Below are 17,269 nucleotides of genomic sequence, written 5' to 3' on the forward strand. Positions count from 1 at the left end.
TAAGTATGTTTTATATACATTGTCTTGCACTCGTCACTGTAGAAGTGCTTGACCTTTTTTATTAGGAGGGTAGGTGTGTCAATGACTTTTGAATTGTAAGATCTACATCTTTGCTGCTAGGCTGAATTGCTGATTTTTTATCTTGGATTATAAACTTGTGCTCCAAGTGAAATATGTTCTGGACTAGGGCCCAGTTTTTTTTGTAAAAGTTGGACTAATAATTTGACTAATGCCTGGATTTTGCACATGCTGATTATTCTGAATACTTTAAGCATAAGCCTAGATGCACTAGCCACTTTATAGTCAATTGACTTTCTATCTTTCAAACCTGATGATGTCCGGGGAATTATGATTCCATATTTGTTGAATATCGGAAGGTATTTATATATTTTTTAATTTGTATATTTTTGTAATGTATGTAATATGATGCTATGTGATTTACCTGTGCCTGTATCATATGTACTCCTACGGTTGTTTATGACTGAAATAAAGTATTTTTGAGGTTTGAAATTCAACCTTATTTCCAGTGTATGAGCTATATTATGGACCAGGATAAGCCAAAACCCAGTATGCTACCTTACGGTAAAGCATTTAGGAGATTTTACCAGAAGTCCCATTTTATGTGTGTTCATGACCTCACAGTATTTTCTTCTTTTACATGCCCTCCTGTGGGATTTGAATAAACAATTCCTAAGGAAATTGAATGGGTTAATGTTGCTGGCCTGGTAAGACATTTCTGATGAGAAAACAATAAAAATGTGTAGAATATGCAAGGAACCCCCATTCCAGGTCCTCACTTTGAGATCTACTTATTGGTCTTTCAAAGAGTTGTAGAATGAGAGAACAATGGTTGTATACACCTGGTGATTATGGTATAATATTTGAACAATATGATCCATTAGAATTAGCTGATACATGTAATTTCTCACAGTTACTTACTAAAATTACATTTCAGGTGCTGAGACTAGCATGTCCCTTATGTGGCAGGATGTTGAATTAAGTTTAATTTTAAATAGCATGTTATGAAAGGGTTGGTTCCTATGTGATGACATCCATCGATATTGTCATCAATTCTGAGATGCTGAGTTTTTAGGAGCTGCCACATCTGTTAGAGAAATATTTTGCATACATGCCAAAGAAGTCAGAATTAACAAGCCAGAACTTTAAATGTAGTATCTCCAGGTAAGGAAATTGTTTGTCACTGCTCTCCCAATCCATAGCCATGAAGTTATAGTTCAACCCCAATTTCAATAGCAATCTATGATGGGCTGTATTTCCTGGGCTTCCTGCAACCCAAACATCCTTCATAGGCCAAGTTAGAAGCTTCTCCAGACCTGGCTACAGAATGACAGGATATCCATGAAATCAGCAGGCTGGATTAGTATTCATTGTGACATGCGTCATTTTTCAGTAGGCCCCATTTTGAGAAGCAGACAACATTTTATTCCTCAGCGTTAAAATTATATATTTTTGCATTTTCAGAGAATTTCTAAAGATTACTCTGACATAATATGAAGAACCTAGGACCTGGAGTTACTAAAATATTGCACAGGTTGTTTCTATGAATAACTGTATTCAAAGCTACGTCACGACCAAGGTAACCTTTACAGATGCTGCTCTGAGCAGGTTGAAAGGATTCAGCTACCCCCAATCCTCGTTACTTTTGGAAGTTTGCAATCATTTTTCTGTTTACACATAATCAGTCAGAAATAAACAGAACATCTATTTGGTTAGAAATTATCATTCAGATGGATTGTTGATGAAATGAAAGGCTGTTTATTTAGGCCGAACTGATTACTTGCTTGAGAACTTCTTTCTGATATTCTCTTTCTAAAAGTTTCTTTATCGGCTCTTCAGTGTTACTGAAACTGTACTGTCTTTTTAGACAGTTCCTCCTGAGCCTTTTAGAATGAACATCAGAATGAACACATAGGGGATGGTACTGACCTAGAGATATTCTATTCAGACCAGGCCACAGAATGTATGTGCATTACCACATATAAAGAAGTGACCAATAAAATAAAAAAGATTGCGAATAGGAAGTGGCATATCCTCAACATGGCGAAATCATCCCTCAATTATCATCCTAAAGAGAAAAAGCATATACAACAAAATCTTGTGAGATTTCATAGAACTACCAACAAAACCAGAAAAAATATATTAATGGGTTTATCAGCATTGAAGGTCCTCTCACGAGTGGGAGCTGCGCATCAGGCCATAGCTTGCAGAGTGTTTGAAAATAATGTTAAACATATCCATGTGGGTACAGGGAACTCATACTTCCCCATGGGCTGATGAATCTGAGACAGTGTTAAACCTGAACTTCTTGAGACAATGTGTCCCTGAAAAGCCACCCAACAACCAACAGATCAAAATACAGTCAATTGTGTAGGGGTCCACTCATTGATTAAGTTCTAGATCAGTTATAACATTTAAGAGATTTATTACAAAAAATTGGAAAGTGTAGAATAGAAATCATACATTTGAATCCCTTAAGTCAATGACATGAGGCTTTCAGGAAACAGGGCATACAGATTACGTGCAAAATCAAATTAATTCTAAGTCCCAAATGAGCAGCAAAATCAAAGAGAAATCAGGCAGCATCCCTATTGTCTTCCGAAAGGTTTACCGAATGAGCTTCATACACAATTTTGCAAAGAAATAATCATATTCATCATGGTGCAAGCAAAATGATCACCCCCTCAGAAAATTAGAGCACAACTTTATAAAACATCATATTGCCATAGCAGCTAAGCACTATCCCACTACATGAATATTGAATCTATCCATTCTATGCTAATGTCACGTGGAGATGACAGGACAACTATAGGTTATAGGGATATTGTAGTTAGGAATTATCATTTAAAAAACCTTCGAAATTCACTGAGAAAACCATAGGTTTCAGGTAGGTTATATATAGTTAGGAATTATCATTTACAAAACCTTAGAAATTCACTGAAAAAGCCATAGGTTTCAGGCAGGTCATATTTAGGAATTATCATTTAAAAAAACCTCAGAAATTCACTGAAAAAACCATAGGTTTCAGGGGTGTTATAGTTAGCTGGACATTTCACTCATACAAAACCATTGGCATTCCTCCGTTATAGTTAGTTGTACTAAGTATAACTCGCGCGCCCGCAATCCACTGCTGATGATGACACATATTACATCATTCATGACATGGTCAGTGACATCACTGATGACATCACTGATGACATCATGCACGTGACAATCAGATACACCTCATCATACACTAGTATAACTTTCATCACTCACTGGAAAATACAGAGTACCGTATTTGAATCAATTGACACACCAATACAACTTTCTAAAACCCCACTCAGTGATTCCTAGATCTACGGACACGTCTAAACACTTGCCTATAGATTCACTCATACAAGCTATCAAAGATCAGTAGAACCCTATTAAATATACTTATACACCTACGTCGACATTACACACCAGCACAAACCCTATTCACTTATGCAGTCATCCTGCCCATTTATGCAAACAATTGAGCATACTTACATTTACTAAGCTACACACTTATACAAACACCACTTTATTTATTCATATAGATAATGACTCATAGTTAGTGTGTTATAAAAATCACTATTATAAGTATACAGTTTTTGATACAGTCACTCACACAATCACTTAGTCTTATGTATACTTATTTATATACAACAACTGTCACATACATTGCCTTTTATATTTCTACTTTGTTGGACATATGTCATTGAGAAGTATATTTACTCATCAATACACCCATAAAGAGATTCACTCACACAAAACAACTGTTTTCACATACATTCTTAACCTCATACATGTATTTAATCAACTATTTACACAGCTTTAGACAGTTACACACTTTCCCTCCAACTACACACACATTCACTCTCTCGTACAAATACTCTCTTAACTAATTAAAAACTAATATAGAGTTTCACATACCTAGTAATCAATGTATGCAGTAGTTTACACAACAAGACACAGAGTGAAACAAATATTCACACAGTTAAATCACTATCCCATATATTTAGTGAGACACTTTAAATTATTCACTTACACAGTCAATAACAGTAGTACTAAATCCTCCATCCAGACACTTCTACATACACTCAGTATTCAATGCAGGTTCCTATATATATATAATAATTATATAAATAACAAAACAAACCACATTAACTGGATGATGTCATCAGTGATGTCATCAGTGTTTGTGAAACTCTGCCACATGATTTCGTGTCATTGTTTTAACTGTGCAGCATTTTAAATTTGAGACTTTTAACTTTGGGAATGACTTTGGGGGGATTTTATTGTTAATTCCAAGCACATTTGCACTTTTCCTGATTCTGACGCGGGCGGCCATTAGCTGGCTGTCACGCGGTCAGGGAGTCAGCAGTCTAGTCTTTGCACGCTGCCTGGTACTTCCTCTATTTTAGAGGCCATGGAGCGTTTGCACAGCGGGCGCGCCAAAGACAAGCCCGTCTGCACCCGTCCACGCCAAGATCGTGACAGGCGGAGGACATTACGCCCCAAAATGCCACAATTACACTTATGATGCAGCCACACTTAAGGACTTAAAATACCGGCAGCAATGCCAACTGTGGCGTTGCCATGGACAAGATCTGGGGGCCGGTGACCTGCAGAAATTGCACATGGCAAATGACCAAACGTCTGTTGCATGTTCCGGACCAAATGCCTGTAGCAGAAACTAGCTTTCAGTGCGGTTTGATTAACGCTCGCTCTCTGGGTAAACATAGCCAGGACATTAATGATCTGATTACTGATAATAATCTTGACTTCCTCCTGATAACTGAAACTTGGCTCAAGGAATGGAGTAATCCCGACTTAGCCGTCGCTCTTCCCCCTAACTCTGCCATCTTCCGAGTCCATAGGAAAGCTGACCGGGGCGGGGGAGTTGCCATCATAGTGCGTAGCTCACTTCGTTGTACCATTTTTGAGCTTGACCAACTTAACTTAAAGGGGCGGAAAATATTGTTTTTTGTATTTCCCTAAATGCCTCCACTACATTCGCGGGAGGCCTGATCTACCGTTCTTCGGGGAATGCCACATTGTTTTTGGAATTCTTAGGAGAATCGTTAAGCCACCTTATGCTCAGGTACGCGAACTTCACACTTTTGGGTGACTTTAATTTGCACCTTGACTCACTTACTGAACCTAATGTGGAGAATTTTGTCCACACTATTGAAATGTTCGGCCTTACCCAAAGGATTGGGAAAGCTACTCATCAAGCAGGCCACATCCTTGATGGCGTGTGTTCCAACTTTGCACATTTAAGACCTCTCCACCTATTCCTCAAATCTGGTCTGATCATTATTTTATCCCTTTCCAGATTACTCTCCCCTTACTACCCACATCTGAGAAAGGCAAGCGGCTCATGACATCTAGTCGTAACTGGGGGAAAACTGCTAGGAACCCCCTTTTGAGCCAGCTTGCATTCTCCCACGTCCCTATTTTTACAGGTGAAGTGGAAAAAGACTCTCAATTATTCCACGACTGGATGAATACTGTAGTCTCTGAGTGTGCAGGGCCTGAGGTTACAAGCAAGGAACTTAAATCTAGAAATTGCAAAAACAAACTTAATGCCCCGTGGTACACTCAAGCCCTCACTGAAGCCCACTTGCTCTGTAAAAAGAGTCAGCGCAAGTGGAGGTAGGCATATGACCCTAGGGCCAAAATGTCCTTCATTGAAATTAGGAAATCTTATCATTCACTCATAAACAAACACCAAGAGGGAATATTTTATTAAAAAAATTAATGATGTAAAGCATGGACAAAAAACTATCTTTTCTATAGTGAAATCTTTTACTCACCCAAAAACTCTTCAGCTGGTAATACCCCCTTCTCAGTCCCTCTGTGATCAAATCGCGGACTACTTCGACGATAAAATAAAATACATTTATAAGGCTTTTCTGCCTGATCACCCTACAGCTGTGATGGACTCCGGTCTATGGGCCGTGGCTCGGCCGGGTACGTTAAGGAGCTTCCAACCGGCCTCTTGCTTCAGACACGGGAAGCCTGGCAAGTAAATCAGGATCCCCTGACGACGCCTGCACCCCACTTATTCTGCATCAAATTGTAGACATTGTCAATCCGATTATAAATGATTTAGTTAATCTATCCATCCAGTCCGGTATTGTGCCCTCTGATTGGAATTAGACGTCTGTCATACCTCTTATGAAAAATCTCAAAGTTGAGCCCACTTTGCTCTCTAATCTTCTCTAATCTTCGTCCCATTTCACTGTTACCGGTTCTTGGTAAAATAACGGAATGTAAGGTCCATCAGGAATTGTCTAACTACGTCGAAATGCATAATATCCTTCACCCCAACAATCTGGGTTTCGCGCGGGACACTCCACTGAGACTGCCCTGATCGAATTGACTGATACCATTAGATTCATCCAAGATGAAGGCAAAAATGCTGTCTTTATTCTTTTAGACCTCTCGGCAGCATTCGATACTATCTCACACCCTATTCTCCTTGAAAGACTAAAGGCGTGTAGGATAGGGGGCACCGCCATTAACTGGATTAAGTCATTTCTTTCTGACCGGAAGCAAACAATCTCACTTGGTCCGTTCACCTCCCCTACAACAGATATTATGGTGGGCGTTCCTCAAGGCGCTTCTTTAAGTCCTCTTCTGTTCAATATATACATGGCCCCTTTGATAACATTGATCTCCTCCTATGGCATAAAAGTAATTCCTATGCCGACGACACTCAATTGGTCGTGGCACTGGATAAAAACTCATTATTGTCTGAACAAAACTTTCATAACTGCCTAGCCAATGTTATCATCTGGATGAATGAGAATCATTTAAAGTGTAACCCAACAAAAACTGAAATCCTCCCTATGGGTAAAAACACCAAATTCCTACCACAGGATTGGTGGCCGACGGGCTCATCATTCCCCCTCCCCTCCCCTCCCCCGGAAACTGTAGAAACAGCGAAAAACCTGGGGGTCAAATGTGACTCGGCTTTGATTCGCACGCACGAGCCACTGCTGGGACATGCTTTGGCATTATTAAATCCCTAAAAAAGTTTTTTAATTTCCTCCCAGTAGAATCCAGAAAGTCAGTGGCCGTGGCTCTGATTCTGTCTCGCCTAGACTACTGTAATGGCCTATTGGCGGGTGCAAAGAAAACCACCCTGAAGAAACTTCTGAGTGTCCAACATGCTGCAGCCCGCCTAGTTTTGAGATTACCGCGCAGATCCTCAGCATCGGCTGCTCTCAGGAGCCTGCATTGGCTTCCTCTCCACAAGAGGATTATTTTTAAAATCCTTCTTACCGCCTTTAGAGCCCTTAATAAGGTGAGACCTATGTACCATTTGTATAGGCTCTCTACCTATTCCCCTAAAAGTGCGCTTCGCTCCGCAGGCACTAATTTAGCTAACATTCCAAAATTCAAATATCAAACCAAGGGAGGGAAATCTCTCACGGTGCTGGCCTCTAAGGCAGCCATGGTCAGTAGGAGAGTACCTGCCGGGGCGGTGACGTGGGGAGGGGGAGGGGCAGGATGGGGGTTAGTAATGTATGGACAATGGAGGCTTGCGCGCACTGCATCCCCAAATACAATGCACTGCGCGCAACAAAATTCGTTTGATTTATTTAAATGTTTACTTACCTGCAAACCTCCATTATCCATACATAACTAACCCCCAGCCTGCCCCTCCCCCTCCCCACGTTACCGCCCCGGCAGGTACTCCCCTACCGACCGCGGATGCTCTAAGGCCTGGAATACCCTCCCGGTAGATATCGGACTCCATACCATTGAAAGTAACTTCCGCAAGGCACTTAAAACATGGATCTTTAACCACATCGCTGCTTGAGAGTTTCCCCTGCTGTGCTGGACAGCAACGAAAACGGGTGTGGTCATAACGAGCTCAGCTCGTAATGAGCACCTGAGAGGTACATGCCATGACGAGCTGAGCTCGTCATGAGCATGGAAGGGGTTAAAGCTGCAATCTAACTATCTCTAGCTTAGTTTCTCGTTGCACATCAGCGCCAGGATGCTCCTTTCATAGCGAAAGTACGCGCTTTATAAATACCACATTACATTAAATTACATTTGAGATGTCATCAGTGATGTCATCAGTGATGTCACTGACCATGTCATGAATGATGTAATATGTGACATCATCAGCAGTGGATTGTGGGCGCACGAGTTATACTTAGTACAACTAACTATAACGGAGGAATTTCAGTGGTTTTGTGCGAGCGAAATGTCCAGCTAACTATAACACCCCTGAAACCTATGGTTTTTTCAGTGAATTTCTAAAGTTTTTTAAATGATAATTCCTAACTATAACCTGCCTGAAACCAATGTTTTTTTCAGTGAATATATATATATATGTAAAATCTTCTTTTGGAAGTTCTTTTTTTAGGCACTTTAGACGAGTAATTTAATGCTGTGAATATCTTTGAGTAACTTATGTCAGGAGGCTCCACTGCATACACAGCTCTGAAAAGAGGCGAAGTTTGTAGGAAGCTGAAAGTAAACGTTAAACACTGGCTGTAATAATAGAATGGAGGTTGGACTTCAGCCGGCTGATTATTGTCTGCAGGAGCTGGTATTGTGCTAAGGCGCCCAATCGATCAGGGCACTTCTGGCAGGCCGCCAGGTTATTACTCCTGCTTCCACTGCACGTGAAACATAACAATTTGTTGAATTGCAGCACTGACGCATTTCACGGAGACACACAGCTTCCTTTCAAAATGTGGGTGGCACGTCAGAATAAATGCCACACACAGGAGCACACACACACACGCACTCACGCAGATTCTTTAAGCCACATATAATTATTAGGAACAAAGAACATATGCGATTATTAGGAACAAAGAAGATGTGCGATTTGAGGCATTTAAAATGGAAAAGGCCCATAAAATAGTTCCTACCGTATTATCCAGCGGCAAACCTTCTTTGTGTCCTGAGGTTTGTCGTAATTACTTGATTGAAAAGAACCAGACAAACCAGTCAGCAGAAACTGATTATCACACGTAGTAGCTGTAAAAATATACCATTTAAAATCTGTTATTGAGCTAACTCACTCTCGGATGGTTCATATTACATTCTTTTTCTACTTAGGCAATTTGATGATAACATAATCATTGAGATTAAATTAACAGGAATTCATACACCGTCCTGGAATACGTTAGATCACATCTGATAAAAATTTTACGATCTTCCTTTCTTCCTCACTCCAGTATATAGACTATACAACTTGAGGATTCTTCTCTCGTACTACAAAACCATCTATAGTTTGTAGAGTCGATCAATTGAAAGTAGAATCCCTGACTGTGATTCCAAATGAATACATGACAACAATGCTCATATACTGTAAAGAAGACTGTATTGCATACAGCTTAATTAACTGATGTGACATAACAACTGTGTTTTTCCCTATTGTGACGACACCATGGGATATTCTTTCTTACCACGTGTTCCTCCGCTCAGAGACATTCTCAAGAGACTGAAGCACAGAGGTGGAATGGGCAATGACGTTGTTTTCCATTTCGACCACCTTTCTCTGCACCTTCCAGTTCTCAAAAGACCAGAGAGAGGTGGGAAATGTCAAATGACTCATTGCTTATGCAGCGTGTTCCTTCTAGAAAATATGCTCACAGGAAAATGACAGACCACTCTGAGAGACGTTCACCGCTACCATACCCGCTCTTGGCTCAGAGATCATGGCGTCAGATGGCGGACAGGAAGCCACAGAAAGGGGTGTGGCAGGGTGAAAGAAGGTCAGGTATCAGTTGAATTTGGGAACAGGGCCACCTGAAATATTCTTTCTGCTGTGTATTACACAACATTAGCTCTGTCACCTTGCTTCTGCTTAAAATGTATTTCTTTCCCCAAACACATCTCATCAAGGCTCCTGATTTGTCTTCATTGTGTCAAGAGAAAGAGGCATTTTTTGCATTGTCGCTTTTTCGGTGTTGTGTCACTTGGGGTTTTCTGTTTTATGGACTGTTTCTTTCTGCTATTGAGACTCTGAGCACAGTGAAACTGTCATGAAGTCTCACAGAATACACTTTGCTCCTATAACATGAGGGGACAGTAGCTGCACCCAGCTGGCGTATTTAAGCTTTCAGTAAGGCCATGGTAAATTGTTGAATGAAATGATCCAGTGGCATGAAAATTGAATGTCACATGTTGGTCGAACTGTATGTACATGTACATCATCCATATGTATTACTCGAAAAAATACTGTTTGAGGGACATCATTTTGGTCTGGTTTGGTGCAGCTTAAACCTTGCAAAGTGCTACAAAAAACAAGTTAGTATTAGCAACTACAGCAGCTTATAAAGAAGAAAGAAATAGCTCTTAGAGTTTAGAATACGTAGAAAAAGGGAACCAGCGCAAGTGCTTTAAATGAGGCAACCTGTGTATATGCAGACCAGAAGAGCAGATGCTCCATAGCAATATAGTACAAGCTTTCAAAAGAGTCGCTGGGCATTGCACCCTATCTACTTCATATGGAAAACTTGCTGAGTTAATGTTGCATTATGCAAAATGAACATTGATAGCTGCTCAGTGGAAAATCTTATATGAAATGAAACTGTAAAAAACTTTCCATTTCTATGCACAATCAATTACCACCTACAATTTAAATAAATGAAGGATGGAGTATGAATATATATACAGGATAGATGATCATTTTTATAGTACAAATAACCCTTGGTAATTTTGCAAGCTTCAAGCAGTTTCGTGACCACATAGAGGAATGAATCCGACGGCCTTTAGGGCTATTCCTTATAATACATGATCACACCAACACCCTTTTATTAAACCACTTTGGTCACTTGCTTTTTTAAGTTCATTGCCAAAACGAAGAATAAAACAGAATCGCTAGTGTGAAATTAAACATACCAAACAGCAGTTAGTATTTTTTGAATTTTCTTTACGAAGAACAAAAAGTCAGTTCCTCTTATTGTTGTTTACACAGTAGCTCAAGTTATGTGACCTGCCTTTGGTTCAGCCAGACAAAACTGTGACATCAGAACTCAACTGTAAAAACTTATTGCAGCTGAGCAGCCATGCCATTTCATTATTACAAGTGGCTAAAGATGTCACAACTCAGCTGTAACAAGGAAATTAGAGACAGGATTATGTATAGGTCTTTACAGACCTACCAGTCTATATAATTGATAAATTAAGGTCCGACAGAGGTAGGTTTGAATAAAAGCACGGTGGTCTTGATACATATAGAACTGTTCAGTAGTCAAGTCAAGTATAGCTTTATTCGGTATTTTGACAAAAAACCATAAAAGCACACACAATGCAAAAATGCATACATGAAACACAGAACTGTTCAGTACTAGCAGGCATTTGTTTGTGGAGGATTAAACAAATATATTATCAAGTCAAGTGTACATTTCCATGGCAACACAACCTGGAAGTATCTATTCACATATTTTGAATGACCCTTACTGGCATTGCGGCTCCACTCTACTTGTTTCCCTCCACATATTTATTATACTAATAAGGAATAATAGGTTATTATTCATTATCAGTACAATAAAAATGCAGATACTCAATGTGAACGAGGGCTAAGTAGCAGTGTGAGGTAGGTAGTGGCATCTGTCTGATGCAGGTGAATCGACATGTATGCACCTGTCATTAGACACACAGTCCATGGCTGTCAACGTTCCAGCTCTAGCCTCATAGGCCCACCACACCTCAGTGTCCAGTCATTTGTGACATGCTGTTGCGTCACTTGGAAAGGGAGTGCCTACCTGCTGTAGTTGGGAAAACGATGTATGAAATAGAAAGAGGTTGCAAGTTAGAACATGCACTCTGGATGTTTGAGCTCTCAGATTCAGCTGTAGAGCAGCCCAGAGGTTCAATGGAGCTCCAAGAGCTGAAAAGGGACCTGCACATGCTCACTGAAGAAAAAAAGGTGCTTCTAAATGGTGTGTGAGTGAGCGTCTCTCTTTGTGTGTGTGTGTCTCTGATAGAGCACATGCATATGTATGTGTGAGTTTGTGTTGGTGTATGTGTGTATGTGTGCAAAGATGTCTGTGGCTGTCAACGTTCCAGCTCTAGCTTCATAGGCCCACCACGCCTCAGTGTCCAGTCATTTGTGACATGCTGTAGCGTCACTTGTAAAGGGAGTGCCTACCTGCTTTAGTTGGGAAAAGGATGTATGAAATAGAAAGAGGTTGCAAGTTAGAACATGCACTCTGGATGTTTGAGCTCTCAGACTCAGCTGTAGAGCAGCCCAGAGGTTCAATGGCGCTCCAAGAGCTGAAAAGGGACCTGCACATGCTCACTAAAGAAAGAAAGGTGCTTCTAACTGGTGTGTGAGTGAGCGTCTCTCTTTGTGTGTGTGTGTCTCTGATAGAGCACGTGCATATGTATGTGTGAGTTTGTGCTGGTGTATGTATGTGCGTGTGCAAAGATGTCTGTGAGTGAAAGTAAATGAGTGTCGGAAGGAATGAGTGAGAGTAGGTGAAATTAAGTGAATGAAAATACATGAGGATGAGCAATAGTGGGAGTATGAACGAGTGTGAGTAAAAGTAGGCGAGAGTGTTATTGAAAGTGTGTGACTTTGAATGAGCATATTTGTGAGTGAGAATGAGTGAGGGGAAAGGGAGAATAAGTGAGTGAGAGTAAAATGGAATGCAAATAATTGTGGGTAAGAGTGAGTGAAAAAGAATGAGTGAGTGATTTTGAATTTGACTGATTTCAAATGAATGAGTAGAAATGAGTGAATGAGAGAAACAGTGAGTGCAAGTGAGTGTAAGAGTGAGAATGAATGAATGAGTGTGAGTGGGTGAATGAATGTAATTGAGCGTGAATGACTGGGAATATGTTTGTGCACGTGTGTGTGTGTGTGTGTTATGTTTGTTAGTACCCTGGCAGACGGTCGGTATTTCTTCACTTACTGAGGCACTCATTGCAAAATGCCAGGTCTGGCTTACTGGAGGTTACTGTTGGCATATGCAGCATCCATTACAAAATGCAGGAACTGGAATGCTGTAGGTAATACTTTTCATATGGGACACCTATGGTACTGGCATACAAGAGGTAATTATTGGCATAATGATCACCTGGGAGAAAATACTGGCACAAGCATACTATAGGCAATTCTTGGAATATGGTTCACAGAGCACAAAACGTTAGCGCTGACATATTCATGGAGTCAGAAATTGGTTTATTAATTTGGGAAGGAGTGACCCCACCAGCCTATTAAACTCAATGACATTAGGCTAAAACTCAGTTTTTAGAAAATCACTGCTCAATCCCAGCTAGCAATGTTGCGTGCTGCAGGTAGTTCCCAGAGAACTATGTGTTAAGTTCAACCAGTACCTACAATTTTAAAGTCAAGAAAAAAACAAATATTAAAAACCTATAGGGGGAAAAAGACTCATTATTTTTTTTAAGATTTAGGAACAAAAAGCAAAAAAATTAAAAGCATAATTGAAAAACTATAATTCACTTTCGACCAGGAATTAGGCATTATTTCAAGCTGATCACCATGGAGCATACATTGAAATTGTAAAAACCAAACAATTCATCTCCATGTATACTGTCAGATGTAATCTTTTTATGGAATTCAAAATCCTCTAGTGGGGCAAGATCCAAAGCTGTGGCCAGCCAAGGTCCCTCAGTGTCATATATATTATTGTTGAGTTCCCACTGCAGCCATTGTTTTTGGCTCCAAAAGCTCTGAGCAAGACAAAGCTGGATTGCATAGCCACTGAGGTCATTTTGACACAGGGAAACATTTGCTGCCTCATCCCAGTCCAAGGTTTTACCTTCAGACTTTGTTGTCATTTTTTGTTTCTCCAAATACTTCAGCTGATCAAGGCTGAAAGCTGTAGCTGGGGAAAGCTCCACAAGGTTAGGTCCTTTTAACAAGAGATCCTGCTAAACATGAATGCAGTATAGCAAAAACACCACGCGGAACAAACCTGGTTTTCTTGCCCATAATTAAAGCAACCTACTTGAGCAAGCATCAGCACCTCACCCCGGTCCTCTAGATGGAAACAATTACTAACGTTCACTTTTCTCCAACTGCTGGGAAAGTTCATTCTGGTCAGTCCTACAGAAAATCAAGTCCTCAAGGCAGGCTTCAAGATATCAGCTTTTTTTCAAACAGGGCTCCTGCATGTTCCATTCTCCTATGGTGACCTGGGCTCTGAGTAAAGAACCCTTCTGTTTTTTAGAGCCCCGGAAGCAGGAAAACATTAAGCCAACCACTTGGCTTGGTGCCTAGCAGAGGCAAGGAGTCCTAGAGTCCCTGATCTTTTCCTACCAGATGGAGCAAATAAACTGTGGTCTTACAAGAATGTTAAATACCATATTAGGGCAGAAGCACACACACTGTGTTATATGGCACTTATTCCTAGTACCAGAAAAATGTGGTCCAGAAAAGAGGTGAAAATCAGCGGAAAGGGTGTATTTACCTTACTTTGCTATAGTAGGTAGTCCAGGCCAATAGGAACGAAAATTATGGCATGCTTGGGAGAGGAGCTGCAAAGGGGAAGCAGGATCATGACAACATGATGGCCATGACATACTAGAGGTAATTTTTGACATATGGGTCAATAATGCTTTCTAGATGGCAATAATGGCTTGAATCTGGAACTGTTATATTCTATGATATTCTTGGTGTGAGAGGGCACCCATGAAAAAATGCTGACTTTTGTAGAATGGGGGTAATTATTAACATAAGTGGCACCAATAGCTAATTTTGAAACAAAATGAGGTTAACTCATGGGGAGAATCAGGGTACAATGGTTTGGCACACCATGACTGTACTTGAACATTTAATGACAGTCATTGTAAAGCCAATGGCGTTTTTACAAGTTTATGTTTGAATTGTACTTACAAATGAAGTGTTTCAATCCAATTTTATGAAAGATTCCCAGAGGAGGACACCCACGTATACTCATTTGCTTTGTTCTGTTGCTGAAATTAAGGGCATGTAATCCATGGCTGTTAGAAATGGGGGACTCTAGTTACCAGAGGTAAGCACCTTGTCCAAGTAGAGACCTGTTAGAAACGGGACCCTGGCCGGCCAAGACTCGCGTCGAGGTCAGTCAGGGATCACCATTTCTAAGGTCAGGGCAAGGGAGTCACACACCAAGATAACCCCCGCTCACCCTCTAGGTAACGTGGCGCGAGCAGCAAGGCTAATCTCAGAGGCGATGTGTAAAGCGTTTGCGCGCGCACCCCAGCGACAACAACCAAAGGCCCACCACAAAGGAAACTCCACACAAGGTTATATCAAAAATAGCCTTTGTATTATAATAATAAGAACACATTAGATAACACACACACTTTACAATGTGCCAACAGGCACGGGCAAGATTTACAAGGGATTATGTACAGGACAGGGCCACCTGGACCACTGTCAGGGGTATGCACTTGTTAGAAATAATACTTGTAGGTATAACACTTTAGCACATAAACATACAATGACTGTAACACAGAAATAGAAAATGTAGCATACAACCAGTAACAACTGGTAAAGGAAAAATACCTCCTACGCCACCCTAGTCTCTGTAGGGAAATCACGCAGGGAGCTAGGACCTATGGAAGGAAAACCTATCACCTCCTACGCCACCCTAGTCTCTGTAGGGAAATCACGCAGGGAGCTAGGACCTTATCATCAGGACCTATGGAAGGAAAACCTATCACCTAAGCAGGTCACTTTTAGCAAAGGGAAGGAAACCTAAAATAATCACCTAGGCAAGTAACATTTAGCAAAGGCAATAAAACATCAACATTCCTCTAAGCAGGTCACTTTTAGCAAAGGGAAATAAAAGAACAAGGCATTACCGAAGCAGGTCACTTTTAGCAAAGGTAATGACACCAACAATCCTCTAAGCAGGTCACTTTTAGCAAAGGGGATAAACACATGAAGAATTACCTAAGCAGGTCACTTTTAGCAAAGGTAAAAACAAACATTCCTCTAAGCAGGTCACTTTTAGCAAAGGGGAATAAAAGAACAAAGAATCACCTAAGCAGGTCACTTTTAGCAAAGGCGATAAAACAAACAACTGCACATGAAACATTAAAACACATTCAGAGGTGCAGGTAGAACATTTGCGCAGAAATCAAATAAGCAGGAATCATAAATTGCGCAGGGTGCACATGGCACAACATTAGCAATGTCCCTCAGGCCAACTGGCCTCGAAAGGGGCTGAATGCCCTGAGTCTCAAAGTCAGGGGTCTGCGCAGGCAGCACAGAACACAAAGCCTAAACGTAGCAACTGTCCACTAAGTGCTGGACAGTTGTAAATATGCACTGGGCAAACGTTGGAGCCAGGAGGGCTCAAGGACCAAATGGGCAAGGAGCCTCTCAGGGGCTCACCAAGCAAAATGTGCCAATAGAGCTCAGCGCTCTAAATAATGAATATGCCCCCAGAGCCTCTCTCAGGGCTCTAAACGATGTGGGCAATGAAGAGCCTTTCTGGGGCTCATAAACAAATAGGGCACGAGAGCCTCTCAGGGCTCAAGGAACAAAGGATGGCCCCTCTAGTTGGAGTCCCTCACGGGGGACTCAGGAATCAGTAATGCCCCCAGGAGCCTCGGGGCTCCAAACAGTTACAAGCGCTAGGTCGCGCTATGGGGGAGGGGCGGACACCGGCAATGTGTCCCGCGGCCCCTCTCCCTCCTTTCAGGCACTCACCGGGTGTCTCGCTGCTGGAGCAGCGCGGGGCTCCTCACCTCACTCGGGAGCCTCGCAGACACGGGAGCAGACGTCCTCGGTCTCCCGCCTGGCCTCGTCTCCTTTCCCTCCGCCTGACTTCCGCCGGGGCCGCCAATGGCAGCGCGGCCCTGGGGGTCAGGAGGCGGGACTTCCGGGTCGCTCTAGGCAGCGGCCCGGCAACAGCTTTCAGGGCTCCCGGGCTGCGGCGGTGAACACGGGACAATGCCGGGTGGGCACCGGCTCGTAAACAAATAAATACCACGGGGCAATGCCGGGTGGCACCGGCCTTCAATTAATAAGATAAAGCGAGGTGGCACTCGCTACGCCAATAAATCGGCGAAATCGGCAATTCAGCTGCAATGCCGGGTGGGCACCGGCAAGGTCAATAAAGCGCTCCCAAGCGCTCAGGGGCACAGGAGAGGCGCGCTCAGCGCTTAGGAAGACAAGCAAAGCGCTATTGAGCGCTGGGGCATAAGGAAAGCGCTCCTAGCGCTACAAATCAAAATCAGGGTGCCTCCAGGCACAGGAAAGCTCCAGCAGGGTCTGGAAGCAGGCAGAGGGGCAAGGCAGGGCCAG

General features: G+C 41.9%; 1 protein-coding gene across 1 annotated transcript in view; it reads right to left on the minus strand.

Moving 5' to 3' along the window:
* TMPRSS15 (transmembrane serine protease 15) overlaps positions 1-17,269 on the minus strand; it is a 1,630,091-nt gene that overhangs the window by 947,704 nt on the left and 665,118 nt on the right. Inside the window, exon 8 of the mRNA XM_078658360.1 lies at positions 8,922-9,030. Within this exon, the coding sequence (XP_078514486.1) occupies positions 8,922-9,030 (109 nt within the window). The remainder of the gene's footprint in view (positions 1-8,921; positions 9,031-17,269) is intronic.

Source organism: Lissotriton helveticus, chromosome 8, assembly GCF_964261635.1.
Source record: "Lissotriton helveticus chromosome 8, aLisHel1.1, whole genome shotgun sequence".
NCBI lineage: Eukaryota > Metazoa > Chordata > Amphibia > Caudata > Salamandridae > Lissotriton > Lissotriton helveticus.